Source organism: Petaurus breviceps, unplaced genomic scaffold (genome assembly GCF_028583685.1).
Source record: "Petaurus breviceps papuanus isolate PSGF00001 unplaced genomic scaffold, PetGlider_PUasm1.0 90977, whole genome shotgun sequence".
NCBI lineage: Eukaryota > Metazoa > Chordata > Mammalia > Diprotodontia > Petauridae > Petaurus > Petaurus breviceps.
The window spans coordinates 43,343,050-43,370,348 of NW_027187391.1; the positions used below are offsets into that span (position 1 = coordinate 43,343,050).

General features: G+C 37.6%; 2 protein-coding genes across 2 annotated transcripts in view; one reads left to right on the forward strand and one right to left on the reverse strand.

Moving 5' to 3' along the window:
* Window positions 1-169: 169 nt before the first annotated feature.
* CD164 (CD164 molecule) lies at window positions 170-16,283 on the forward strand. Its single transcript, XM_069077095.1, has 6 exons — window positions 170-530; window positions 4,531-4,608; window positions 6,214-6,285; window positions 7,291-7,326; window positions 11,496-11,552; window positions 13,626-16,283. Exons 1-6 carry the CDS (start codon window positions 290-292, stop codon window positions 13,787-13,789), a joined length of 648 nt encoding a protein of 215 aa, XP_068933196.1. The 5' UTR covers window positions 170-289; the 3' UTR covers window positions 13,790-16,283.
* A 1,590-nt stretch (window positions 16,284-17,873) lies between these two features.
* The window catches only part of LOC138153195 (uncharacterized), a 201,182-nt gene continuing 191,756 nt past the window's right edge, over window positions 17,874-27,299 (reverse strand). Inside the window, exons 45-47 of the mRNA XM_069077336.1 lie at window positions 26,522-26,642; window positions 21,300-21,424; window positions 17,874-18,100 (exon numbers count right to left, since the gene is read on the reverse strand). Of these exons, the coding sequence (XP_068933437.1) occupies window positions 17,972-18,100; window positions 21,300-21,424; window positions 26,522-26,642 (375 nt within the window). The 3' untranslated portion in view covers window positions 17,874-17,971. The remainder of the gene's footprint in view (window positions 18,101-21,299; window positions 21,425-26,521; window positions 26,643-27,299) is intronic.

Sequence of the window (27,299 nt, forward strand, 5' to 3'; positions counted from 1 at the left end):
AGGGCAGACACAGAGGACGAGAGGGGCCCCCGAAAGAACTGACTCCCCGCGTCCCCCGCTCGCCCGCCAGCTACCTCCACCGCGAGCCCCGCCCCAGCTTCCTCTCCCCGGCCCCACCCCACCCGGTCCTGGTTGGTCGCTTCGTGCCCCGCCCCCCTCATGCCGAGGTCCCCCACGGCCCTTCACGTGACGCCCGGGTGAGCCAGAGGGAAGTGGAGTCTCCGAGGCGGCGCCGCAGGGGGACGGAGCTTCTTCCGCAGCGGCAGTACGTCGCCCGAGCACCAGCGCCATGAACGGGATGCGCGGGCCCTCCCGGCCGCTCTTCTGGGCCGCCGTCGCCTGCCTGGCCGCACTGTGCGTGCTGAGTGCGGCTGAAACCACAGCGCCTGCGGCCAACTTACCTGAGTCCTCGGCGGTGCCCACGACGGAGCCCGTTCCCACCTCCACGACGGAGCCCACTCCCACGCCCACGACCAAGCCCCCTCCCAAGCCCACGACCAAGCCCACCCCGACCCTGACTCCGGCACCAGGTTGGGGCGGGGCGGCGATGGTTTCTCCTCGCGCGCTGGGTCGCGTGCGCGTGTGTGGTTGGCGGGGGTGGGGGGGGCAAGGGGGGGAGGGTGGTTAACTCTTCCGGCAACATGGCGGATGATCCCGGGGAGTGAAAGTCCGGACTGCTCGGTTTCGGGGACCAGGACGTTAGAGGGAGGCGGGGACGAGCCTGTGAAATACATTTATGTGTGTGTATGTGTCCGGGACGCGGGAGGATTGGGCGCCGTGACCCGTTCCTACCTCCCTCCTCCAAAAAAGAAAATCTAACTTTATCCAGATGGAAACAGAAGCCCTGACTCTGCAGAGGCCCAGAGAGCCAACGTGGCTCCCCCCCGGCCCGCAGGGGCAGCGCGTGTGTGTCCTCGCTTGGGTGCCCGACTCCCCTTCCCCCACATCCTTTATCCCGACCCCGGGAAGCACCCGTGAAAGACTTCGAAAGTCCCGGGTGAAAGGTGGCTTCTCGCTACCTATAGATGTAGACTTGGTTGAGACTCAGCCCCCGGGAAATGCGATCGAATCCCGGAGACTAAAGACGCCTCCCTAGCCTGGAGGGGCATTGGCCTGGGGGCTTGCCGAGTTGACTGTTGATTTGGTGCCTGGTGTAGGTGAGGAGACCCTCCTGTGTTAGATTTTTGGAGCTGTCTGAGGGGTGGAATCGGAAAAAAAGTAATTTTTAAGGTTACGGTGTAAAGTCATCTTTGTATACCGGGCTCTTAGCACAGTTCCAGGCGCACAGTAGGCGCTGAGTAAATGCTGATTGAATGGTCAAGAGAAAAGGGCACGAAAGGTTAACGGAGTGTGTTAACCAGAATACTAACTACACGTTGTGGTGTGCGGGTGTGTGCGCGTGGCCTCCTCGCTGTCCATGTGCTAAAACACTTAAAATCATTAAAATCAGAAACTAGGAAAGAGAAATGCCCAGTGTAACCTCCTCTCCCGGGAGGCCGTGTTAGTGTAGATTGTGGCTTTTAATTGTTATATTATTAATGCTAAACCTTTAAAAGTACTTTTTCAGAGAAGTTTGGAAGCTCCAAGTTCGTTACCCTTAAAGATGTGACCTAATGCATTTAACTTGAATATTGCAGATTGAGTTCAGTTTCCATTTCTAGACACCCCTACGTGTATAAGTTTCGGTTTGGGAAGCTAAGGCCTTGCTTATTCTGAATTAATGATGTATCCAAGATCATAACTGTTATTTCCTCTATATTTTTCACTTCTTAACTAAGCAACTATGTGGTAAGGCACGAATCCACATAAAAGTAGCTAATCCCAGAATATCAGAATCAAAAAGAATCTTAGAGATAATCAGTTCAGCTCCCTCATTTTAGAGGTGAGGCAGCTGAAACTGAGATGAAATCTTTTGCCTAAAGTCACAGAACTATTAAGTAGCAGTTTTGGAATGTTAAGTCTTGTGATTCCAAATCTAGTGCTTTTCCCCAAGTACTGTTGCTACGTGGTAGGATGTTAACTGGACAAGTAATGTATAGTGGAACAGTTCTTAATTTGCTGTCAGATGAATTAATTCCCAGTCTGACTTAAGAAACTTGATTTTTTTATACTCAGAATTGTTAATAATTTTCCTTAAATTTAAAGTCTGAATGGCTTTTAGAATAAAAAAAAAAAACTAAGAAAACTGTAGCCAAAGATGTTCATGAAAGCCTCTTTGAGTATTGAAATACTAATTTTCATTTGTTTGAAAACTTTAAAGAATACTATTGGGGAAATGGTACATTACAATTGAAAGGATACTGGATTTAGCATCAGATGACATATTTCAGAAATTTCAGTAAAATTCTGTATTACAAACATGAGAACTACAGTGCACAGTACTCATATCTACATTTATTATAAAATAAATAGTTCAAAATTAATTGTCCTATTTTGATAGAAGTTGAAATAGCTGGATCTGGGCAATTTGGTGAAGTACTTAAATTTTTTCTTGGCTCCTATCTCCCATAAAATGCACAGTGCTGTTAGATTTCTGTTCAAAATAAATTGAAGTAGATAGAAAACCAGCCCCAAAGACCTGAGTACAAATATGACCTCATACACTTCATAGCTGTGTGACCCAGTGCAAGTTATTTAATTTTGTTTACCTCAGTTTCCTCATCTCTAAAATGAACTGGAGAAGGAAATGGCAAACTACTCTGGTCTCTTTGCCAAGAAAGCCCCAAGTGGGGTCAGGTAGAGTGGGACTGGGGTGTGATTAAAAAAAGACTCGACAGGGACCTTAGTTGAATGCCACTTCCTACCTGAGACCTTAGGCAAGCCACCTCATGTTTTTGGGTTCAGTTTCTTTTTCTGTAAAATAACAGAGTAGGAATAAGTGATTTTTAAGGTATGTATTTGCTCTAAATCTTATTAACTTCTTGGAAGGGAGAAACTTAAATAAATTCCCTTGTACCTTATAGCCTGGCATTCACTAAATATCAGTGATTCCAACATGTGAACTGTGTTTTATCTTTACAACCCTTATTTTGAGCTGATACAGGATAGGTGGTAATATTTACTTTTTTTCTTTTTCTTTTTAAAGGCAGAGTTGTATAATGGGTGGACAGCTGACCTTGCAGTCAAGGAATTCCTGGGTTCTAATCTTGCTTCTGACAAATACTGTTAATTTTTAGTTTTCTAAGTAATTATATGCCAGGCACAGGGATCTATTTCTATTTGAGTGGTATGGCACTGTTTTAAGTTACATATGGATTGCTCCTCTGGTCAGGTGGAAGAAATTCCCATGTTGAGAGTTCCATACACAACTGAAATCACATGTCTTGATTGAAAGTTAAAATTATGGTAATAAGATCACATATTTAGGGCTGGAGTAGGGCTCAGAGGCCATTGAGTTCAATTGTCTCATTTTATAAAACAGGAATGGAGGCCCAGAGAGAAAGGACTTGCCTAGGGTCATAGAATTAGTAAATGTCTAAAGGAAATTTGAACCCAGGCCTTCTTGACTTCTAAGTCTAGTACCAGTTATGCTACCATGATATCATTATTTGCCCAAGACTGCGTTTTCTAGGAATATCTAGATTTCAGTTCTGGCTTTAAACATTTAGCTCTAATCATTTTTTTTATTTGCTTAGGCATGTATTTGACTTTGACAAACTAGTTATTGATCAAAGGGCCCTGGTATAGGCTTATCTGCTTTCTAATCTTAAAGGCCTCTGAAACAGGTGAGTCATTAATATGGAATGAGTCCAAAGCCTTACACTTACCCAAAGTCATTTTTGGGATGGTTATTTGGCTAACCCTGTAGAACCTAAATTAAAATTAAAAATTACTGCTCTAACCTTAGTCGTCTTCCATGGCAGCAATTTCCAAAATTTTGAGGTCTTAAAATAATGTATTCATGCCCTAAGTGTATAGCAGAGGTATCAAACACCAAAGTGCTATTGAGTCAAATTAAAATGTAATTTGGAAATATTTAACAAAATAAATCATAGATAATGTTAATAGATGGTTTTCTAAGTGTGTGCAGGGAGAGGTACTTATATGTTTGGTTTAGTGGGCTTGGTTTCTATTTGACTTTCTTCAGTCTATAGGATAAAACAGAAAGCAAATACCACGAGCCTGATTTTCTGTCATGAAGTGCCTAGAGATGCCTCATTGATAACCCTGTGATTTTATGAATCTATTTGAAAATGGTTCCTTTTGGAAAAAAGATGACTTTATATTGAGTATTCCAAAATAATACAAATAAAACTTATACTACTTCTAGTAATATGCTTTTTTATAAAAGGATCTTATATTTTTAGAGATGATTTAACCAAATCAGTTTGACTTTTATTAAAAATAGTTAGAATAAGCTGTTACCTAACTTCATATTACTTATCTTTTGATTCCCCTTCCAGTAATTGCAGAGTTTTTAGCACCAAGTAAAATGACTTCTTTTACCTGTCAAATGTTTGGAAAGATAAGCAGAACTGAGTGTACATTAAGAATACAAATTGAGTTGTTGCTCTAAACATTTTATTTCAGAAAGCTGTGAAGTACACACTAACTGCAGTTCCTGTGTTGAGAACAATAATGGCACGTGCGTTTGGACAGTTTGTGATGGTAAGAATGTCAGCTTGTGTGAAATAGACAATATTGTCTAATAAATATACAGAATACATATCCCACTGAAAGAATATTACTGATAATAAAAAATGAAGTCAGTGTAAACAGATCACTCTAGAGAGTGTTCTTAAATTTGTGTGTGTGTGTGTGTGTGTGTGTGTGTGTGTGTGTGTGTGTGCATTGTGGACTTTCAACTAGTAAAGCCTCTGGACCCCATAAAATAAATAAGATTACAAAGGAAACTAATCATGTTGAAATTCAGTTATCACATTTTTTAAAAAGCAAGTTCATGGGATTAAGACCCTCTTGCTCTAGTGTTCTGTTTCTTTTGAGACTTTGTGTTCCTTTATTGCTCTAACCTTAGTCGTCTTCCATGGCAGTAATTTCTAAAATTTTGAGGTCTTAAAATAATGTATTCATGCCCTAACTGTATAGCAGAGGCATCAGATCCTTTAGACCATGTTTAAGGTCTGAAGGATTAACTTCAACTTTTTTTTTTCTTTTTGCCTTTTGGAGGGCAGTTGGGGTTAAGTAACTTGCCCAAGGTTACACGGCTAGTTTTTTTGTGTGGGTGTTAAGTGTCTGGGGCTGAAACCGAACTCAGGTCCTCCTGACTCTGGGGCCAACGCTTTACTCACTGCGCCACCTAGCCGCCCCAACTTCAACTTTTCTTGTTTCTATTTCATGGATTATTCCATTTAGATAGTCTGTAGGCTTTGTTAAGCAAGAGAAATTTTGGTAGAATTAAGGAAACGCTTCTTGACCTTTAGGATTATAAAAATACTAAAATGGGAAGTCGTGGAGTCTCTGTACAACATAGAACATATTGATTAGGAAGCTGATGTCCAGAGAGGTGTGAAGTGCTTCCATATAGTTATCTTTATAGATAAACAGCTAGACTATTCAAGGAAGATTAGCATATCTGTAGATTGAGAGCTGGTAGTATCTTTTCTAAAGGGCTCTTTAGCTTCCTGATTCTTTAAGGGGTAAGATAAGGAAAGCAGGAACAGTCACTTTTTTTCTTCCATACTTTGAATTATGAATTGGAATTTTAAACCAATTGACATGTGAGAGAAAAAGCAGTAAGATTCTGTTAACTTTTAGTTAATTTCTAAAAGTTAAAAAAAAAGCTACTGTCAGTGCTATATATTAGCTAACTAAATGAAATGTAATGTTCTCTTATTACTACACTTGTTATATGTACTATGTTAGTTTTAAGATAGACGTGCAATACATTTTTTAAGATCTTATATGGCATAGAATAGGGATGAGGGTAGTGATTTTTGATGACTAAATGATATAGTCTCTTTGAAAATAGGGTTGGGGGGTGATGTGGCTGCTTCTTTGACTAGAAATTTATCTGCTGTTCCTCCAGGACAACCCAAAAGGATTATAGGGGGGGGGGGGTGCTACTGTGCTGGTATAGGTCTTAGTATTTCTGATGCTCAGTTTGTAGGAGATATTGGTCCCTTTTTCTCTTTGCTTTGGCTATTATCACTTCACCAGGCATCTGTTCTGTGCAATTATTCTGGTGGATATAACAACATAGAGGCTATATCTTGGTTTCATAGTATTTATTTCAACTTCTGTTTTTTTCATTAGATAGACAATACTGCTCTGAAAATGCAACAACTCCAAATTGTACTTTTGTTAACAGCTCAAACAACTGTTTAGGTAAGTAACTGATAGTAACTAAAACTGGTTTTAGTTTGTTCATTGCTGTTGAGAAATAGCAACTGGGGACAGGTTGGTGGGGTAAAGGCCATTACCTCCAACAAAGACAAGGTTTTTCAAAAACCAAACGGATTATTCTGATACTATCTAAATTGGGGCTAAATCCTTTGTCAAGATTATGATTTTAACTTTTGGTGTTACCCTTGGGCAAGTCATTTGACTTCAGAATCTCAGTTTACTCCTCTGTAAGATATGGATAATTATACTACCTGAGAGACATTGTGGAGCAGTGCAGTGGAATAGGGTTAGCTTTGGAGTCAATAAGAGTTGGATTCAAATCCTACTTCTGATATTCACTAAAAGTTTTTAGTGTTTTATACAACTCTTAAGAGTGTAAATTGCATATGAATTGCTAAGCTGCATTGATGGAGGGAATTTTGGCATCAAGTGTACCTTTACTTTAGTGAATTCATCAATCTGGACCAAGAAAAACATCTGCTCTGCATATCCTACAAGGTGATTGTGAGGATCAAAGGATTTCATGTACTATATAAATCACTTTGTAGCCGTAAAGCACTCTGGAAATGACTTGTATTCTTGTTTTATTGTGAAGTGGCATAGCAAAGTTTCAACTACCAATTTCTTAGTAGCACCTCCTATATTCTCATTTTGAAACTAGTGCAACCTGTGATCTTATTGTTGTGTAATAGGTTTATAAAATTGCTATAAAATGTCAGAACTTCCCCTATAGAGCCAGACTAAATTAGCAAGGCAGACAAACATAATCTTCCTTTCTCACTGAAATAGTTTGCCAAGTTTCACAAGTAGACCAAAAGAGTAGATGCTTATGGAATGAACAGCCTTGGATGACTATTTTCAGTTATTCAGTTATGGTAGCTTTGATTTAACCCTTAAAACTAAGGGATCTACTCATTTAGATCTTTATATTTTAAATAACTTTTGTATAATTTTGTTAATGTATGTGTCTGCTTTTGTTTTCAATAGGACCTACTACCAGTCCAACGCCAACTAATTCTACAGGTAATTTAAGATAAGTAACTATTCACTAGTATGGAGTTTCAGGGTTTTGTCATAACTTTCTTAGGGTAGCTTTCTGGCATTTGAGTATCTGAACAGTTATAGATTTGGTTAAAATAATATAAAAAAAAGATTGCTCAGTCATACCTCAGTACTTGCAAATGTCTATGATTTCATTGTGGTATGGATTATCTTTTCTTCAATGGACATTGCAACCCTTTAGACATTATACATGAATTACTATAGCTGACAACATTTTATTAACGGGTGATAAGCTGCAGTGAATTTACCTAGACTCCTCCAATCTTTTTTTAATAGGTGAAGGAATTGCTACCCATTGTGCTCTGCAAGCACAGCCTTTAAGAAATCCATTAGCATCAGCACACAATAGTGAGGCATCATAGATTTGAGTGGAAGTAATAATTTGTATTGGGCACAAAATAATATGCTCCATAAGGAATAGGGACTATTACTTTTTATTTTAATCTTTGTATTTCATCTGTAGTATAGTTAATTATATATAGTTAAAGAGTATGCATTTAATAAATGGGTTTAAAAAATGTATTTGTGAATATCATATATGGTCCTTACAACATAATGTATAATATTCCAGCTAAGTTTGGAATGGTTTATCTCTACTTTGTCACAGGGTCATAAATTGTTTGGTCAGAATCTCTTGAAGACATTTTGTGAAATTGTAGAGGATCTTTACATTATTGGAGAGAGAAACCATACAGTAAGATCTTGGGTCCTTGAAGTACTGAAATGTCTGTGAAGATACATTTTTTGAAAAAATTTAGTCATTTTCTTTCAATATTTCAGTCTTCTATCTTCTTAATTACTACCATGTTTCCCCGATAATAAGACACTGTCTTATTATTATTAAATTTTTTTGGACAAAAAACATCAGAGGGCTTATTTTCAGGGGAGGGCTTATTTTAATGAACATTGACAGCAATTTTAATAAACAGGTAAATGTGAACAAAAAAATGTACCAGCAAGCAAATCACTGGGGAAGAACAGGATGACACGCTCACTGCTGCAGCTCTGATTGGATGCAGTTCGGAGCGCGGCGTGCGTTTCACGGGGGGGGGGAAGGGGTGGTGGTGCATACAGAGGTTACCGTAATGTAGCGTGTAGCGCGTAGCGCAGGGGATCACCTTCACTACAGTAGCAATCTCAATAGGGCTTATTTTCGGGGGAGGGCTTATTTTAGAGGAATCTTACACAGTAAGGGGGCTTATTTTCGGGATAGGTCTTATTATCGGGGAAACACGGTAGGAAATCAGAATAAAATTACTTCATTGTTACAGTTTAATAACTAAAAGATAGAGACTAGGTTTCAATTTTACCACATGCCTGAGAGGGGAACCCTTCTCCTAGGCATCAGTCAATTTCTGGCTGTGCTATCTATTATTTTTCCCTACCTTAGACTCTTTAGGAAACATTTGAGCCAATTATACTAAGAAGGAATTTATTGTATTAGATGGAGGGCATTAGTTAATTTGGGGGAAAGTGTAGTTAGGAAACATTTGCTATTAAGTATATGATAAAAATATTGCGGTGGTCCCCAGTAGCTCTGGGCCTTCCTACCAGAGCCTACCGGGGGCCACCTCATAAAACTCCACTTCTTCCACTCTTCATTTCTTTCCAAAGCCATCACTCCTCCTTCCCTATATTGACCCCTTAATTTTAACTCTAAACTATCCTCGTCTTCTCTCAGGTTCTTGCCCCCTTCATGTTATTGCTAGCTTTTGCCCTGTCAAACTTCGGTCTTGGATTACTCTGGTCATCTGCCTTCACTCCTATTCATGTTCTATAGAAAGAAAAATCATAAAACCATGCTGAGTCCAATACAAATTTACATTACCTAATCTTAAACTCGACCCTTACCATGGTAAGACAGTCTTTTTACATCTCCCTAATTGATTATCACATTTACTACATCTCCTTTTCATACTTTTTTTATCCCTCACACTTCCCATGGCTCTCCCTTATCCTCTTATTTGAAAACCTTGCTTCATATATTGCTAAAAAAGAAAATTGAGGCCATTTAAAGCCCTCTTTTCTCCCTTCCTCATTTCATTTAGATGCCATCCTCTCCTATTTGTTACTTCTGTCTCAAATGAAGAGTTGGCCAGTCTCCTTGTCAAGGCAAATCCTGTTCTACATGCGCAAGTGATCCCAGTCTGTGCCATCTTGTTAAGCATTGTTTCTTCTATTTTAATCTCTACCTTTTCACGTAACTTCAGTTTGTCCTTGTCTGTTTACTGCCTCTCTAATGCCTACAAACATGTCCGTGTATCTCTGATCCTCAGAAACCCCTTAATTGATCTGTCTATTCCTACTAACTATTGTCCTATATATGTCTAACTTTTTGTGACTAAACTTCTTGAGAAGGCCATCTGGATTAGCTGCCTCTACTTCCTTTTCTCCCAGTCTCTTAACTCTCTGTTAGAGAACAAGGCTTCTGACGTTGTTCAACTGAAACTGCTCTCTAAAGTTACTAGTGATCTTTTAATTGCCTAGTCTAATGACCTTTTCTACATTCTCTTTCTTGATGTTGCTGTGTAGCTTTTGACAGTGTAGGTCAGTCTCTCCTCCTTTCCTTGAAAGGCACTTCTTGAATTTCTCTCTGGATTTTCATGATAGCATTCTCTCCCTATTCTCTTCCCTATCTAGTCTTTCTCAGACTACTTTGGTGAATCTTCATCCGTTTCATGCCTCCTAACCATGGGAAACTCTCAAGGTTCTGTCTTAGGACTCTCTTCTCCCTCTAATACTGTTTCACTTAGTGATCTCATCACCTCCAATGGATTTAGGTATCATTTCTCTTTAGGTGGTTCTCAGGTCCAATTTATCTAGTCCTAACCTCTCTCCTGACCCTCCAATCTTATGTCACCAACTGCCTTTTGACCATCTCAAACTGGATGTCCCACAGATATCTTAAACTCAGTATGTTCACAACTGAACTCATTATCTTTCTTCCCAAACCCTCTCTTCTTCTTTAGTTCTCTCTTACAGTTAAGGGCGCCACCATCTTCCTAGTCACCTATTCTTGTAAGCATATCCACGGTCATACCATGTCCAATTGGGTACCAAGGCCTGTTGAGTCTTTCACACCATTTCTTGTAAATGCCTCCTTTCCTCTAATATTGCCACCACTCCTGTGCAGGCCTTCATCACCTCATGCCTAGACTGTTGGAATAGCCTTCTGGTTGGTTACCCTGCCTCTCATCTCTCCCCACTGCCATCCATCCTCAATTCAAGTGTCAAATTGATCCTTATAAAAAAAGTCAGTTTTAACATTCTCCGTCTTCCCATTCAGCATACTCCAGTGGCACCCTATCTCTTCCAGAATCAAATAGAAAATCCTCTTTTTGTGTAATAAAGCCCTTAGCAATCTGACCCTGTCGTATAGTTCAGTCTTCTTACATTTTATTTTCCTCTTCATATACTTTGCAATCCAGTGACACTGGCCTTGCTATTCCAGCACATGAAATTCCATCTCTTGATTGTGTTTTCACTAGCTATCTCCTCCTCCCATGCCTGGAATTCTTTCCCTTCTCATCTCTCTTTTCTGGCTTCCTTTGAGTCTAATCTGAAGTCTTACCATCCACAAGAAGCCTTTTTCCATGTACCTTAATGTTTCTTCCCATATGAAATTATCTCTAGTTTACCCTGGATAGATCTTGTTTGTACATAGTTGTTTGCTGTCTTTGGCCTTTCTTTGTATCCCTTAGCATAGTTCCTGGCATGGAGTAACCACATAATAAATGTTTGTTAACTTGACTTTATCATCAAATGGTAGTTGAACACATGCTACTAAACTCACAAGACATATCTTTGTGCCCTGGAACCTTAATAATGTAAAATTCTAGATGTTACACACAAGATAAATGTGACTATACAAACAAAAACAAATATTGCTATCATACCATAATGAAAGCAGATTTGATAGAGGAGGCTGGAATGCTAGTGCTATCTTTAGCTCTTTACGGAGAGGAAATTTAAATATTGATCATTGCTGTCTGGCCAGAATTTAACAACTGAAATCTCAGTACCTGAATACAAGAAATATTTTTCAATTACTAGCATCTGAGCCAAGGTTGTATGGTTTTGTGATCTTTTGGGGGCAATTAATTTTATGTTTTACCTTTTCTTTGATTCAGCCAAACCTTCACCTACAGTCCCAACCATCCCAGATGTTACCACAGTTGTCACATCAGGTAAATTAACTCAGTGTTTAAATTGTAGGAATGAGATAGAATGAATGACTTTTTCCAAATGTATCCTGGTATGATTGTGAATTGAGAGTCATCTTCCATCCTTTAAGATCAGAGTGAGAGCACTGTTAAAGTTTTAGTGTAATAGGATTTGCTACAGAATTTTGTCTTGTTTTCTAATATTTAGTTAGAATTGTCAGGCTAGACAGTTCAAGTAATGAATTATTAAATCGAATATTTCCCAGAATGATAGTATCATGATAGTCCCTTGAATAAAATTTTGTAGTTAATGTCTAATTGTAGTACTTGAAAGTTTGAAAGTTTCAATGAGTTTTTATTTCTGCTCTCATTCTGACTATTAAAAACTGAATCAGGAATACATTTTTTTCTTTTCTACTGAGATGAGAGACATTGAGATTAAAAGGAAAAATGATTATTTTCTTTTTTCCTTTATGAGTCAAGCTGCAACACATTAAGGCTGCTACAAAGCCTTTTGTTACTATGTAACATTCCCTCTGGGAAACTTTAAAATATTTGAGGGGCACATTTGTACATTCCTAACTAGGTAAGGCTTTATCACTATAGGATTCCAAATAAAAGGTCTCTACTTTTAGAAACATGTTAGTGAAGTGAAAGAGTGGTAAAGAATCAGGTTCTTCAGCTGGTCAACTTAAATGTTGTTTTGAAGTTGAGAACTATCTTAATCAAATTCTTTGTGACCCATAGTTTCTTTACTAAACTACTTCTGTCTTCACCAAAACTGAATGAAAAGTTACTTTCCATCTTTACTGGAAGGACCTCAAGTTTCATACCACCAATTTAAAATCTAGGTGCCATAATAGAGCAATTACTATTTTTTCCTATAGTTTAAAAATTGAGAAAATTTTTTTAAGATAAAGTTTAAAGAAAGGAATCTTTTGTATAAGAGCCACAGTTTTTAATTGTGACTGGGAATGGTATCTCTTTTATATATGACCTTTTTTTCCATGTAAAAGTTCTAAATCTCTGAAAAGGACCTCAGATTGCAAATTTAAAAACTTATATGTATCTTTTCATTACTGCTCTCTATATGTCACCACATTTTTTTGGCAGACCAAGGGTGACAGGTCTTTGGGTAATGCAAAGGAATAAAACCTATGAGTACCTAAATTTTATTATCACATAATATTAGATATAAATAGAATTTAAGAGTACTTAAGTTAACATTAGCTGTAGATTCTTCCCAAAATTCTAATTCGTGGAAATAACTAAAAATGCATTTTCATTCATTTATCTGATAACCCAGTAAAATTTACTATTGAGCCAAATCAATGTAGATATGATTATTTTCTCCATAGTAATTTGCTAGTATTTCCTGTCCTTGAATTTTTCCAAGCCCTTAGAGTAGCATTTGGTACCTAGTGCATGGACATGTGTGTTTATTTAATAAATGCTTTTTGAATGCATAAGAAGCAATTAAGATCTAACCTAGGTGCATAAAAAAATCTCATGAAGCTGCCAGAAAGTCCACACTTATATCTAAGATGCAATTTTAATAATCTGAGATTATTAAATATTAATAATCTTAATTTTAAAATTTAATAATTTTTAATTTTTACAGATTGATTTAATTAAAATTAATATATTAAAATAAATAAATTTTAATTTAGTAATCTTAATAATAAACATTAAAAATAATCTTATTATTTTCTTATATAAAAAATGATAACATGAAAAATCTCTCTGGGTAGAATCTTCAAAAAAGGTTGAATGTTAGAACTTATTTTCTCACCTCAGTGTACATATTGTTTTACTTTAGCTACTTGAAAATTGACCTGATGTGAAATGTTCACAAAGAATCTGATGGAAAAAGAATTTTCAGATGGATTTTAATTTTAGTATCATGCTAATGTAAGACAAGTATCCTACTTTTAGGAGGGAGGTTGAACTAGCTGACCTGAACTGCTTGCCAGTGCCAAAATTCTGTAATGGTTAAAAACAGGTTATACTATGTTGTAGAGAAAACTGTGTGAAAGACTCAAAATCTCTATAACCTTCCGTTAAAGCTATTTATTTCTTTTTTATCTTACCTAACAGATGCACCAAACACTACTGTGATTCCCACCCCTTCTCCGAGAAAATCTACTTTTGATGCAGCAAGTTTCATTGGAGGAATTGTTCTCGTGTTGAGTGTGCAGGCTGTAGTTTTCTTTCTCTTTAAATTTTGCAAGTCCAAAGAACGAAACTACCATACTCTTTAAGACACAACATTATAACATGGACTAGTAGTTTATTTGTGTAGTTTATTGAAACCAAAATATTACCTTTTGAGATGTCCTACATGGAAGACAGTGTGTCAAAATCTTTGATTCTCCAAAGGATGCATATAGGATATTTTGGAGCATCTTCCTTGAAGAAAAAGCAGTTCAATCACTTGTACTCAACAGGAATACTTAAAATATTCTGCATGAATCCTTGTGGCTAGCTGTCTTTAATTTTAAGTGGCTGCTGCTGTGGGATTTTTTTTTCCTCTTACCATGTCATGCCTAATACAATTTTTTTGTTGTGTTTCTTTTTTAATTTGGTGGACTCACTGTCTTGAGCTGACAGTTTTATAACTGCCAGCAGTTTAAATTTAGTCATTTTAAAGCCTAAAAACTGCATTATTCCCATTTTCACTCAGGATGTAAGTTCATAGATTAAATTGTGAGAAGAATGTGCCAAATAATCAGTTGGTGGATTTTTGACTATTGGTCCAAAAGTGGAGTTAATTTGTGGGAAAACAATACTCTTACTGTATATCCTTGAAGTGGAATTTAGTGCTTGACAAACCTGTATTTTTTTTTTCTACATTAGAAATAAGATGCCATACAGGAAGTTACATTCCAGATATAATGCAAAGGGTACAAATCATAAATATGTAGCAGGTTATTGTCCATTCTTTAAAAGCACCTTTTCATTGGGAAAACAAAGAACAGTGCCTTAAATTAAAGACAAGACAAAAACAAGGTAGACTATAACTTTAAATGTTTGTGTTATTTGTCAGTTTTTCATTAAGAAAGGTAACATGGGCTTAACTTTTTGATCAGCAGTAATGTGCACTCAAATTTGGTAGAAACTCAGCAACATACTATTATATAATTTAAAAGTCTCAGCTACTTAATTTTGAAACTAAAGAATGTTATAGGAAGTTGAAAGCATTCATAAGTTAAATTCTTCAATATTTTTGTGTGTATCTGCTAAAATATTTTTATGAGATTTTATTTTTAAAGGTACAGGATAATTTTAGGGAAAATATTAGGCATATCTTGCTTTACATTTATTTTCTAAAAGTTCTTTGTAGCTGCTGTACCTTTTAAGCATTCCAATTAAGTTTTCATAGAAATTTTTAATTTGCTTTATAAGGCAAGGAGGAAACAAGTACTAGTTTGAGAATCATTCACAAGGTCATTCCTTATTTTAAAAAAAGACAATCAGTTTTCAGATGGCGGATATGACTGGTAAAGTTTCAGGAAATGCCAGATTTGGGGGAGGGGGGGTGTTTAGATCAGATTCTTATAGATCTTGGAATTCTTTCATGGTGATTCCCCTGGAGATGATTTTTTTAAATCCCTGTATATATAGGGGAACACATACGCTTTGGAATATCTTTCATCAATTACAAATTTTTCCAATCTCAGAACAAATCAGTGTTTTTAATAAAGGTTTTCCTTACAGTCTTTTTCCTCCATTGATACTTAATTGGATTTAGCCAATAAGAGGCTTAAGATAGGTTTTATTTTTTTTTTCTAGTTCATTCTTATACTTGTCATTTGGTCCTTGGTGGCTTGTTTCTAGCAATACCTGCAGCAGCAGATGGCATTGCATCGATTTATTTTTTTGATGGGCGTGGTAGAACAACTGAAAACCCTTGCCTCCAATTAATTGAATTACATTAAAGGTTTCTAAAATGAAGTTTTACTGTTTTCTGTGTTACTTGCTGGTACAGATAAGTTTGTTTTACTTGCACATTTGTATGCCTAACTTTTATCAAGTGCCTTAATTGTTTGAAATCTCTGGCTTCAAAGTTTTTTTTAAAGGGAAAGGTTAGGATGGTTTACCTGACTAAATTGTGAGTTTATTGTCATGAGTAGAAGCAAATATTTTGGGGTCCATGAGTGTCAGGATTTTTATGTAAGTTCTGTAAGACTTGATAAGAAAATGTGATTCAATTCCATGTTTACACTGGAGAAGGGAGTAAAAAACTAGCAGGAACCATGGGTACTTGTTATTTTTAAAACCTCTTAATACCCTTGCCTAAAAATTTTGGCTTTGCCACATAAATTATCAGCGCTAAATGTAGCAGCTTAATAAAACTAGCTTGGTTTGAAGGACTTGAACTCTTATTCTGGGTACTGCTTTGATTAATAAGAAACCATGCAAAAATTAGTTTACAAAATAGCTCTTAGTATAGAGCTTTGCCTTTCTAAATCCATTTCCCTCTCCATTTAACAGTTCAATATTCTCTTGAGTCATCAAGACTTTGTAATTTTTTTAATTTATAAGGTATGCAGTGACCTTTTCAGACTTTGGTTTTGTTCCTAAAGCCAATTCAAATGTTTTCTTTCCCATCAGACCTTGTACTTAACATTTGTTTGTTGCATAGGCAGATTGCTGTATTTTGAATTTCAGTTTCGTGTTTTCAGTGAAGACAATGCTAAATCAATCTGTAATCATGACCAAACTGACTTATAATAAATTCACATGTTGAATTGATTGGCTTTTATGATTTGATTGTGAAATTAAAGACAGGCAGAGTGGAATGACAAGAAAGGTGCTAGATGTGGAGTCAGACCTGGGTTCAGATCTGGTTGACTGTCCTAATCGGTATGAGGCTCAGGGAACCTTTCAGTCATAGAAGAAACACCGAGAGTTCAAGTGCCAAAGAAGTCACATGTCCTTGACATGGTATGCAGTGCTTATGTGATTTTCATTTTTGGTTTTAAGATGAGTTGTACATCTCAACTATAACTATTTTTCACTAATACTAAAACCTTCCTGTGATTTTCTAAACAAGGCTGGTGAAACATTCTCTGGGAAACTATAGCTCTGTATTTAGAGGGTCACAAGATAAAGATTTCCAAGAATAATTTTGCTCTTTGGGTATATAAACATTAAATTTCAGATTGAATGCAACAGCTACTTTTACCAGGCCTGTTTCAATGAGGGTAAGATTTAAAAGTGAAATTGGGCTTCCATTTTGGAGAATTGTTGCATTTTCCTCCCCCTTTTTGAGGAAACTAAAACTATTAATTTTATGTAAGCCAATTTTCTGTTAAAAAACAAAGTTGGGGTGGCTAGGTGGCACAGTGAGTAGAGCACCAGCCCTGGAGTCAGGAGGACCTGAGTTCAAATCTGGCCTCAGATACTTAACACTAGCCGTGTGACCTTGGGCAAGTCACATTCCCCCTCCAAAAAAAATTTAAAAAGTGGTCCGACTTTAGTCAAAACTCAGAAAAAAAGAAACTAACTTTGGTTAAGGATCCCCTATTTAAGAAAAGAGACTATGTCTGAAATTTTTGGACAAGAATTCATTTACCTTTGAAATACTGAATTTGAGTTTCCTACCAAGCTTGGTTATGGCCAGTTTTCTTAATTTTGTACAGATCTCTTATATCCCTAAAGAACAGATTCTCCAAAAACATTGCATTCAGAAGATGTAGATGAGATGGCTTCAGTACAGTTTTTTTGGGAGAGGACGACATTTTTGGAATACCATACCTACTAAAGTCACAGCTGCCATTGGTAGGCTTGTTCCAGTCTTTGGAAGTGACAGAGATGAGCCAAGGGGATGGCACTTAATGAAGCAAATGTTGTAAATGCTTTGTATCAGATGCTTCCAATAGTAGATCAGGAGCTATACACTTAGCAAATTGGTATTTTCACTTTTCATTTAGACTCTGCTGCATGTCTTTTTCGTTTCTAGAAATTTGCAAACTCCTAAATCATTGTTAATGCCCTAACTAAAGTTCCTAAAACCCAGGGGACAAGTAGCATTTCCTGCAAGGTTCAAGTTAACTATCCCAATAGTTTATGCACTGTGGCCATATTGCTTATGTGTTCATAAACCTATAGAACTCATTGCTGCCTGTAATGCACCTCCTGATTGATAGCAGTTTTTAGCAGCTCTGTTAATGGCAGTTGATAAATTGGGTATGCCTGTCTCTAGTTTTGGCAGGTCACTGCTAGGAAAGAAGTAACTCTACCATATCTTAAATGCTGGTGCCAAACACTTTTTTGTTGTCTGGCTGTATTTGCTGTTTTATAGCAGTGGTTCCAACAACAATACCAAACAGAGTTGAAGAGTTTAATATAGTAATGTTTTATAGCCATTTTTATTCAGTAACTTTGAAGCAGGGGAGTAGTTAGTTCCTCTTAGAAAAACTTGAAAAGAGTAGCTGTGACTACCAATGTGTAGGCCTGAGCAGGGATGTGGGTTGCTGAGCAGTAGGAATTCGAAAAGTTGCTGGCCGAACATTATCGGTCACATTGGGTAAGCAAGATTCTCTTCCTCTTCTGCATTTAATGGGTACCTAGAAACGTTAACTAGGTATTAGTATTTTTTCTTGAGTAAGTTCGTAGACCATTTTTAAGCCAGCATTATCACAAGTTTTGCTAAGAAGTCTAGGGTTTAGTTCCTCTGTTGGCTACTTAACTTGGCTTTGGCTTTTAGCTTCAATTCTGTCTCTAGCTCCAGCTAGTATTATTATTAATGCATTCACATTGGTCACAACGATCCGGCAGAGAATGTAGATGATCTAATGTAATAAAATCAGCACAACTCCTGGTGAAACTAGTGTCATTTTTGTACATTTTGAAGACTGTAGCAAGAGAAATAGTCAATTATGTTTATGGATTATCCACAATAAATTTTTGCTTCTGCTTCTCAGTGTGCCTCTGAGACATTTAGATGTGATGAAATCTATTGCCTCAAGAAACTCCATCCATATTGTATTCCAAAATTGAATATTTTGAGTTAGTTCTATTAGAGTTAACAGGCGATTTGTTCTACATCTTAAAAAGACCTTTCCCCCAATTGAGAATGTTTTCAAAAATCATTTATATATCATAATAACCAGAAATTCACCAACCCAGACTTAATTCGGTTATTTCCTTGCCTTTTGCCCAAAAGTAAAGAAATGGGGTTGGATAGGATTTTTAAAAGAGAGACAAAATGGGGTGGCTAGGTGGCACAGTGAATAGAACATCGGCCCAGGAGTCAGGAGGACCTGAGTTCAAATCCGGCCTCAGACGCTTAACACAAAAAACTAGCCATGTGACCTTCGGCAAGTCACTTGACCCCAATTGCCATCCAAAAAAAGACAAAACAATTTTATTCAGCAAAATTTAGGTGCCTACTATTTGCCTAGGTGCTAGGGATAAAGACAAATAACAAAGTTGCTGTCAGGTATCTATTAAATGTCAGGCACTGTTAGGCATGTATGAGGATACAAAGAATGGCAAAAGCCTCTCTAACGGAATTTAGTCTCATCAGGGAGATAACATGCAAACAACTCATGTACAAGGAAGATCTCAGAGGGAAGGAAGTAGCCTTAAGGGGAATTCAGAAAAGGTGGGAAGTTTTCTCTGGCACCTCATGGAAGTTAGGAGGCAGAGATGAAGCAGAACATTCTAGGCATGGAGGGGTGGGAGTGGAGACAGTCAATGAAAATGCTCGAGTTGAGAGATAGAGTGCTGTGTGCCAGAAACAAGGCAGGTGTCAATCAATGAATTGCAGAGTTCATGGAGAGGTGTAAGGAAACTGGAAAGGTAGGGCAGGGCCAGGTTATGACGACCTTTAAAAGACAAATAGGATTTTCTTAAGGGGATGGTAGGGAGACAAGGTCAGATCTGCAACTTTGGGAAGGATGATCAAATTTGACGACTAGAGATTAGACAACTGGGGAAAAGACTTGAGGCAGAGAGACCAACCAGAAGAATACTGAAATGACTCAAGCGGCATGAGGTGGTGAGGGCCCACATTATAGTGGTGGCTGTTTCAAAGGAGAGAAAGGGGGCAATATATAAAAGTGTGGCAGTAGAATCCACAGGACTTAGCAACTGATTTGCTATGGGGAGTGAGTTGAGGATGTCAACCCAGCCTGGATGACTGGGAAGATAGCAGTGCTTTTGACAGTAAATGAAAAGTAAGGAAGAAAGGAGGATTTGGAGAGAAAGACAATGAGTTCAATTTTGATTATGTTGAGTTTGAAATGGCTATTGAACGTCCAGTTCAAGATATCTGATAAGCAGGGGCGGACAGGTAGCACAGCGAGTAAGAGCACCAGCCCCAGAGTTGGGATGACTGGGAATCAAATCCGGGCTCAGACACTTAGCACCCACCTAGAAACACCTGGCCGTGTAACCTTGAGCAAGTTACTTAACCCCAATTGCTTATTTAAAAAAAAAAAAGATATCTGATAAGCAGTCAGAAATGTGAGACTGGACGCTGGATTAACAGATCTGAGAATTATTTGCATAGAGATGATTATTGAATCTGTGAGAGCTCATGGGATAACCAAAGGAAGTAGTGTGGAGGTCCTTAGCTGGGAGAATATATAATGTGCTTACAAATAAATAGAGTCTATGGAAAAGTACGGAGGGAGAGAATAACAAAAGGATGGATCAGGGAGAACTTTGTGGAGGAGGTACGACCTGAGCTGACACAAGGAGGTGAGGGCTTATGTGAATGCACATAACTGTAAGGCTGGATAAACAGTTAGTAGTTCGGTTTGGCTGCAATCTAGAATTCCTCAAGCAAAGTAGTATGCAATAAGACTGGGAATGTATAGTGCTGAGCAGAGGAATGACATTGTTAGACCTGTGCCTTAGGAAGATTATTTTGTCGAAGCAATTGTAGAATGACCTAGAGAAGGAAGCAGGAATATCAAGAGTTTAATAATCCGAGATGAGTGACGAAGGCCTGAGCTAGCAAGGTGGCAGCGTATGCAGGCAAAGGTTCTTGAAAAGGTTCAAACATGTGCACAGTAACAGCAATATTGATGTTGATAATGCAATAATGATCCAAGACAACCCCAGAAGACTTATGATGGAAAATGCTATTCACATCCAGAGAAAGAACTATGGGCTTAAAATGTAGATTGAAGCATACTGTTTTCTCTTTTTGTTGTTGGTGTTTGTTTTTCTTTCTCATGGCTTTTCCCTTTTGTTTTTATTCTTCTTTCACAACATGATTAATATAGAAATATATTTAACATGACTGTACATATATAACCTATGTCAGATTGCTTGCTGTTTTGGGGAGGGAGGAAGAAAGGGAGGGAGGGAGAAAAATTTAGAACTCAAAAGTTTTTTTTTTAATGACAATTTAATATATATATATGTATATATTTTTGGAGGGAAGTTGGGGTTAAGTGACTTCCCCAAGGTCTCACGGCTAGTTAAATGCAAAGTCTTAAAAAATGAATCTGAAAACTTTCTTTGCATGTAATTGGAAAAACTATTATTAAGTGCAAAAAAAAAAAAAGGTTCAAATAGAGAATGTGTGTGGCAGCCCCTTAGTCTCTAGCTAGATCCAATAATACTTAGGACCATTGCCCAATTTGTTTAGCTTGGCCCTAAACCTATGGACATACAGGTAATTTCATTATTGTGTAAATTTTATTGACATTGTTAGAGTTGAAAAACAATTCATCCTGCTAAGTTAGAGTTGAAAAACAATTCATCCTTTTTTTTTTAATCTCTCTATACATTTTCAGGTTCATTACTTACAGTCCTTGGCCTCTGAATCCTTTTTATTTCACTGCTTTTAGGATCAGACTTTAAAAGGTATTGCTGAGAATATCTGCATGGAGTGGAGACAGAACTTCGAGTATAGTTAGCCCATGATGTAAGACCTGCAATGTTTAATATGACACAGATTATGAATTGGCCTCATGCTCATATGCATTTACCAGTTTCAGACAGAGCACACTAATTCACCAGGGCAGGATGGGAGGAACCTCTCCCTTTCTTCCTCCTCATTTTATAGATAAACTAGAGGTTTTGACTTGCCTGGGGGTTATCAGTCAGTCATTAGGATTTACTGATTGCTGGGGATGCAAAATAAAAATGAAACCATCCCTGATCTCAAGGACTGAAGATCAATGTGTATATATGCAGAATACATATAGACAAGCTAGTTTTGAGAGGAAGGGAATTAGCAGCAGTGGGAAGCAGAAAAAGTTTTCATGCAGAAGGTGATTGTGCTGATTCTTGAAGCAGGTAAGACTTTTTTTTTTTTGCTTTTTGGAGGGCAGTTGGGGTTAAGTGACTTGCCCAAAGTCACTCGGCTAGTGATTTTTGTCAAGAGTCTGAGGCCTAATTTTAACTCGGGTCCCCCTAAATCCAGGGCTGGTGCTCTACTCACTTTGGAGGTGAGGGAGGGGGATGAATTCCATTCGTGGGGAGTGGGATGTTATGTGAGAGAAATAGCAAGGAGACCCATTTGCCTAGATAGTAGAGTGCTAGAGAGTAAAGTGCATCAGAGCTGTCAAACATATGCAGCCTGAAGACAACACTCCCCAGTGTGGCCCAGACCAGATTAAGATACAATTAGTAAGTATTTAACTAAAGAATAAAAAAGTACAGTAAAACCTATGTTAATCTTCAGTTTCCTAAGTCAGTAGGCAGCTCACAGAGATCCTTAGGGATGGTATTAAGTGGCTTCTATTTCTGTTTTTAAGTTTTGACACCACAGATGTAGAGGATGTCCCAAAAAGCTTTAATAATTTTTAATAGCATTATCTATATTTGAACTTTAATACCTTAAAAGTGCAGTAGGGCTTTTGACACCCCTTGAATAATGAAGCTGCAAAGGTGTGTTGAGGCCAGGTTATAAAGAGCTTTAAATAATAGAAGAGTTGTTAAATTTAATCCTAGAAGCAATAGAAAGCCACTGGAGTGTATTGGGGGGGGGGCAGGAAGGAAGTGACATGGTCAGACCTGTATGTAAGAAAAATCATTTTGGAAACTGGAGGTGAGGAGAGTCCTAAGGCAAGGAGACCACATGGGAGGCTATTGCAGTAGCTCCAGTAAGAGATGAGGTCTGAACTAAGGTGCTGGCTATGTACTAGTGAAGTGGGGACCAGATGTGAGACATAGAGGTAAAAATCTGTCAGCTGATTGGATGTGTGGGATAAGGGAGAGTGAAGTCCTGAGGATGATGAACTGTAGTTGTGAACCTGGACACTAGAGCAAAAGTAGTGCTCAAAAATAATAAAGCATGGAAGAGGGGTGGGGTGGGTTGAAGGGGAAAGAGAATGAGCTTTATTTTAGACAAGTTGAATTTAAGTAGATACCAAACTGGTTTATCCAGTTTGAAATGTGCAATAGCAGCTGGCAATGCAGGAGTGGAGGTCGAGAAAGACTGAGATTAGAAAAGTGGATCTGGGAGTTATCTGCATAGAGCTGATAAAGAAACTCCACTTAGTTACAAAACTGGGTACTTTTTACCAATGTTTTGAAGCTGTAGGTGCAAATAAAATCAGAATAATAGCCTTTAATTTTCTCCCTTCCTTTGTAACTGTCAGGAACTAAGTAAGATACTAGCACATCCTGTGTCAACTCTTCCTTCCTGTCCCCCTGCCCCCAGTCCCCTGAAATCTTCAATGGCTCACAGTGCCTCGAGGATAAAATATAAAATCCTGTCCTGATATTTAAAACCCCCCAGAGTTTGGTTTCTACTTGACTTTCCAGGCTTATTTCATATTAATACCCTCCTCACCTTCTCCTGATAGGATCCTTAGTTTTCTTTAATGTACAGCTCTGGTACCATCCCTCACAAGGGGCCTTTCTAAATTCCTGCCCCACAATTATCAGCAGTTTCTCCCTCTTGAAATTTCTTTGTTTTTACTTATTCACATTTTATATTCCCTCTGTACAATGTATACCCCTTGAGAGCCATGGTTATTTTGTTTCTGTCTTTGTATGTGTATGAAAGATTCTTTTTTTTTTTGAAATTTCCATGTGTTTTTATCATTACAAACACTCCTAAGAATTCATAGCCTTTTAATTCCTCATTAGATCTTTTTTTTTTTTTAAGATTCTTAATGACTGCTGAATTGAATCCATGTTTTGTGTATTGGACCAGAGTATGGACCAGCTAGGAACCCTCTGTCAACCACACCTGTGACTAGTTCCAGAACAAATACGTGCATGCTTACTTTTCTTTTTGATCATATGGCTCTTTTGAATACATCATGCCAAGAAAAGAATTATCCAAAGTAGTAACTTCTATAGGACAGCACCTTTGGCTACTTATCACTTAGCTGGGGGGAAAAGGAAAAAAATCGAGTCCTTCCCTCAAGTACTGACTACATTCTGTAGTGGTGAGGGAGTGATTTCCAACTTCGGAAAAAAAAAGTCCTGACTTCTATCACAGCTTATATACTGAAACCCTCAAGACCAGGGTTTTTAAAGCATTTTTGTGTTTGTCATGAACTCCTGTGGAATCTGGTAAAAATCTATAGACCTCGTGTCAGAATAATTTTTAAAATGCTTAAAATAAAATACATAGGAATACAAAGGAAATTAATTTCATTGAAATATAATTATGAAAATGTATTTTTTTTTAAGTTCAAGGATCTCAGGTTAGGAAACCCTGTTTTAAACTACAAGCTCATTCTATCTTCCCCTACCATAACCTACCTTTCTTTTTTGGTTATAAAAGATATTTACACTGTACACATATTTATAATTCTTTTCTAACTACTTAAAAAATTTCAAACAAAGCTCATAATCCACTTTTCTCATGATAAGGCATTAATTAACTTTTGCTCCACTAAAAAGTCTAGGTCATGTGAATTGACAGAAAACAGCACTAATAACAGCAGTGGTTGGTGTGGAAGTAAGAAAAAAGATGAGAAAGAGGCAGGTGTTGAGGAAAGTCTGAGAAGGCAGTAGTGCGCAGCCAGTCAGCAATAGCCCTTTTCTGTCCTGACTGTTAGCAAGTGATGGTAACTCCTGGGGGGGGAGGGTAGGTACAAAGTCACTGGGGACCTGGTACAGAATTGACCCAAATGAACCATGGAAAAGGTACTGAAGACAAATTAGGAAGGAATAAACAGCTTTTTACTACTTGCAGGAAGAAGTAAAAGTGAGGTTGTATAGAGTAGGTATTTAACAAGTGTTTGGATTCAATTGAAAATAACCACATATTATTTCTATCCCCCACATTTGTTTTAGAGATAATTTTATTCTGATTCCTCAGCTGTATTCTCTTGAAGGGCAACATGATGGTTTTGCTGTCTGCTCCCTCCCAACCTGTGTGGACCAATGAATGGCATATTCTCCTAAAGAGATATTAATGTTTCAGTGTTTTCCAAAGGACACCCAGCAGATTAAAAGGCTACCACCACAGACATTCAGATAGACACTAAATGAAGGTCAAATCCATGGTCTTCAACCAGCTTTTTTCTCTCAAACACCCTCCAGGCCTCAAAGCAAAATTGCTACATGGTTGAATTCCTTCCAAGTTCTACTGGAAATAAGGATCATAGGAGAGAATACAATTTCTTATTTTCTTTCTGCCCCCTCATCTCTTCACTGAGTAATCCCAGGGTATGTGAACTTGTCCTTGTATCTTAAAATCACATTTGTCAGGCATGAATATGTTTTAGAAGTAGTGAAAATGTACATAGATAAAGCACTAAATATATATTTATATGAAATACAGAAGTAAAACTGAAACTAAGCTTTCTCTTTTAAGGGGAACATAGTGATCTGTTTCTCATTTCATACATGTAGGGGAACTGTTGTTTTTTTTGTGGGTTTTTTTGTTTTGTTTTTTGAGGGGGGAAGGCAGGACAATTGGGGTTAAGTAACTTGCCCAAGGTCACACGGCTGAGGCCAGATTTGAACTCAGGTCCTCCTAACTCCAGGGCCAGTGCTCTATTCACTGTGCCACCTAGCCACCCAGAATGTAGGGGAACTGTTGGTGAGGAGATTCCTTCTACCAATACAGATCATCAATGATTCTACAATTTATAGTCTTGTGAATTACCTCTGGCATTAAGAAGGTAAAGTCCATGTGTCAAAGGCTGGACTTGGACTCAAGTCTTCCTGGCACCATGGCCAGCTCTACAGCCACTTAGACCATGACACCTCACCAATGTTCTATATTTGTCTTTAAAGTAGGCATACATTCAGTACATTTATCTAGCATGTTTATAGTCACAGAATGTTGGTGCTTAGAATAAGAATAGAATGCTATTAATAATATTTTATTAACAATTAATTATTAATATAATAATAATCCTTTCATTTTATAGATGAGGTAATTTAGAGCCAGAGAACAGAATTAGGAAGACACTTTTATGGATTCTCTAGTGCACCCAATTCCACCCCATTTTACAAATGAAGTAATAGGACCTGAAGGACTAAATTTCTGAACTGCCAGGCAGTATTCTGTCCAATGTGCATTTCCTGCCAACATTACTAACATTTGCCTACTTTTTTTTGATAGTCCCTAAAAGTGCTATAACTACCATTTTGGTTACGGCTTTGACATGGCTGGCATATCACCTTCCTGAGCTTCATTTCCCTTATCTGAGGATTTTTTTCAGATATTCTTCTATAATTCTGTGGTCTCAAAATCAAGAACCTTAATGGATTTGGAAAGCAATCTGCCAATAATCAGATTGGTTTAGTCCCTCAATAAGAGCTAGACATTCATTTCAATTCCAACATTCCAGGGATACAAATTTGATTTTATAGAATCAAGCTTTCTTTAAATACTACTTCATATAATGAAATGTAAACTTTTATATATAATAAATTATATATATAATAAAAATTTATATAAACCTAGGTGAGAGAACCTCAACAACAAAAAAAAAACTAAGTGTGACTATATAATGGGAAAACCTTGTATTGGACTTTTGTGCTCAGATGATTAACTTACTTTAAAATCCCAAAGTCAGATTTTTCTAGTAGAAAAAAATGCTATTTATTACCTCCCAGTGAATTTATTTGGATTGATGCACTTTCTATATCATAAAGCTGACTCTGCAATTCATTCACTCGCTGGAACGCATCCAACTTTAAACTTCGTTCTTGGGCAAGTTGACTTCTTATCTGATAAGATGAGATAAATCACATAAATATATGTTTTATGGAAAATAATGTTCACAGAGAAACAAGGAAGCTCTTTTGTTCAACAGTGTAAGATCCTGCAAGTTTTCTTTAATATATAAAGTCAAATGAAATTATGGTCAAAGACTCTGCACTCTGCTGAAGCTCCAAACTGATTAGTAACAACACCATCCCTCCCTGTCCTTTTAACCTCATCTATTTTTAACCTGGTGCAAATCATAGCATTGCCTTTAAAACCCCAAAGTCTTTCCCCCTTGTATGGAGCTGTTGTTAAGGGGTGAGTCTGCCTGATACAGTAGGGGTTAAGTAATGGAAAGAGATCATCACCTTACTACCTACTAGACTGACCAAACAAGCTAGCTACTCTTCCCTTTCACCCACTTTCAAAGCCGTTTTGATACCTTGGTGGTATCAATTCCTATGGCTGCTCCCGTTTTTGCAAGGCATTATTTGAAATGGCTTATTGTTATTTTCAATTTCTGATTCTATTCCACCTTTTGTCATTTCTGACCAATGAGAGGCTGAGCACCATTAACTAAATATAGTTGTACCCAACAGGGAGGCATCCTGTGGATATAGGCCATAGTGTTTGGTGTGTGTGTGTGTGTGTGTGTGTGTGTGTGTGTGTGTGTGTGTGTG

Excerpts from the sequence above, each read along its gene's own strand:
- CD164 (XM_069077095.1), top strand. The coding sequence starts at position 290 with ATGAACGGGATGCGCGGGCCCTCCCGGCCGCTCTTCTGGGCCGCCGTC. Across the intron at positions 4,609-6,213 it reads CGTTTGGACAGTTTGTGATG|ATAGACAATACTGCTCTGAA; the intron begins GTAAGAATGTCA and ends TTTTTTCATTAG. Across the intron at positions 7,327-11,495 it reads AACGCCAACTAATTCTACAG|CCAAACCTTCACCTACAGTC; the intron begins GTAATTTAAGAT and ends TCTTTGATTCAG.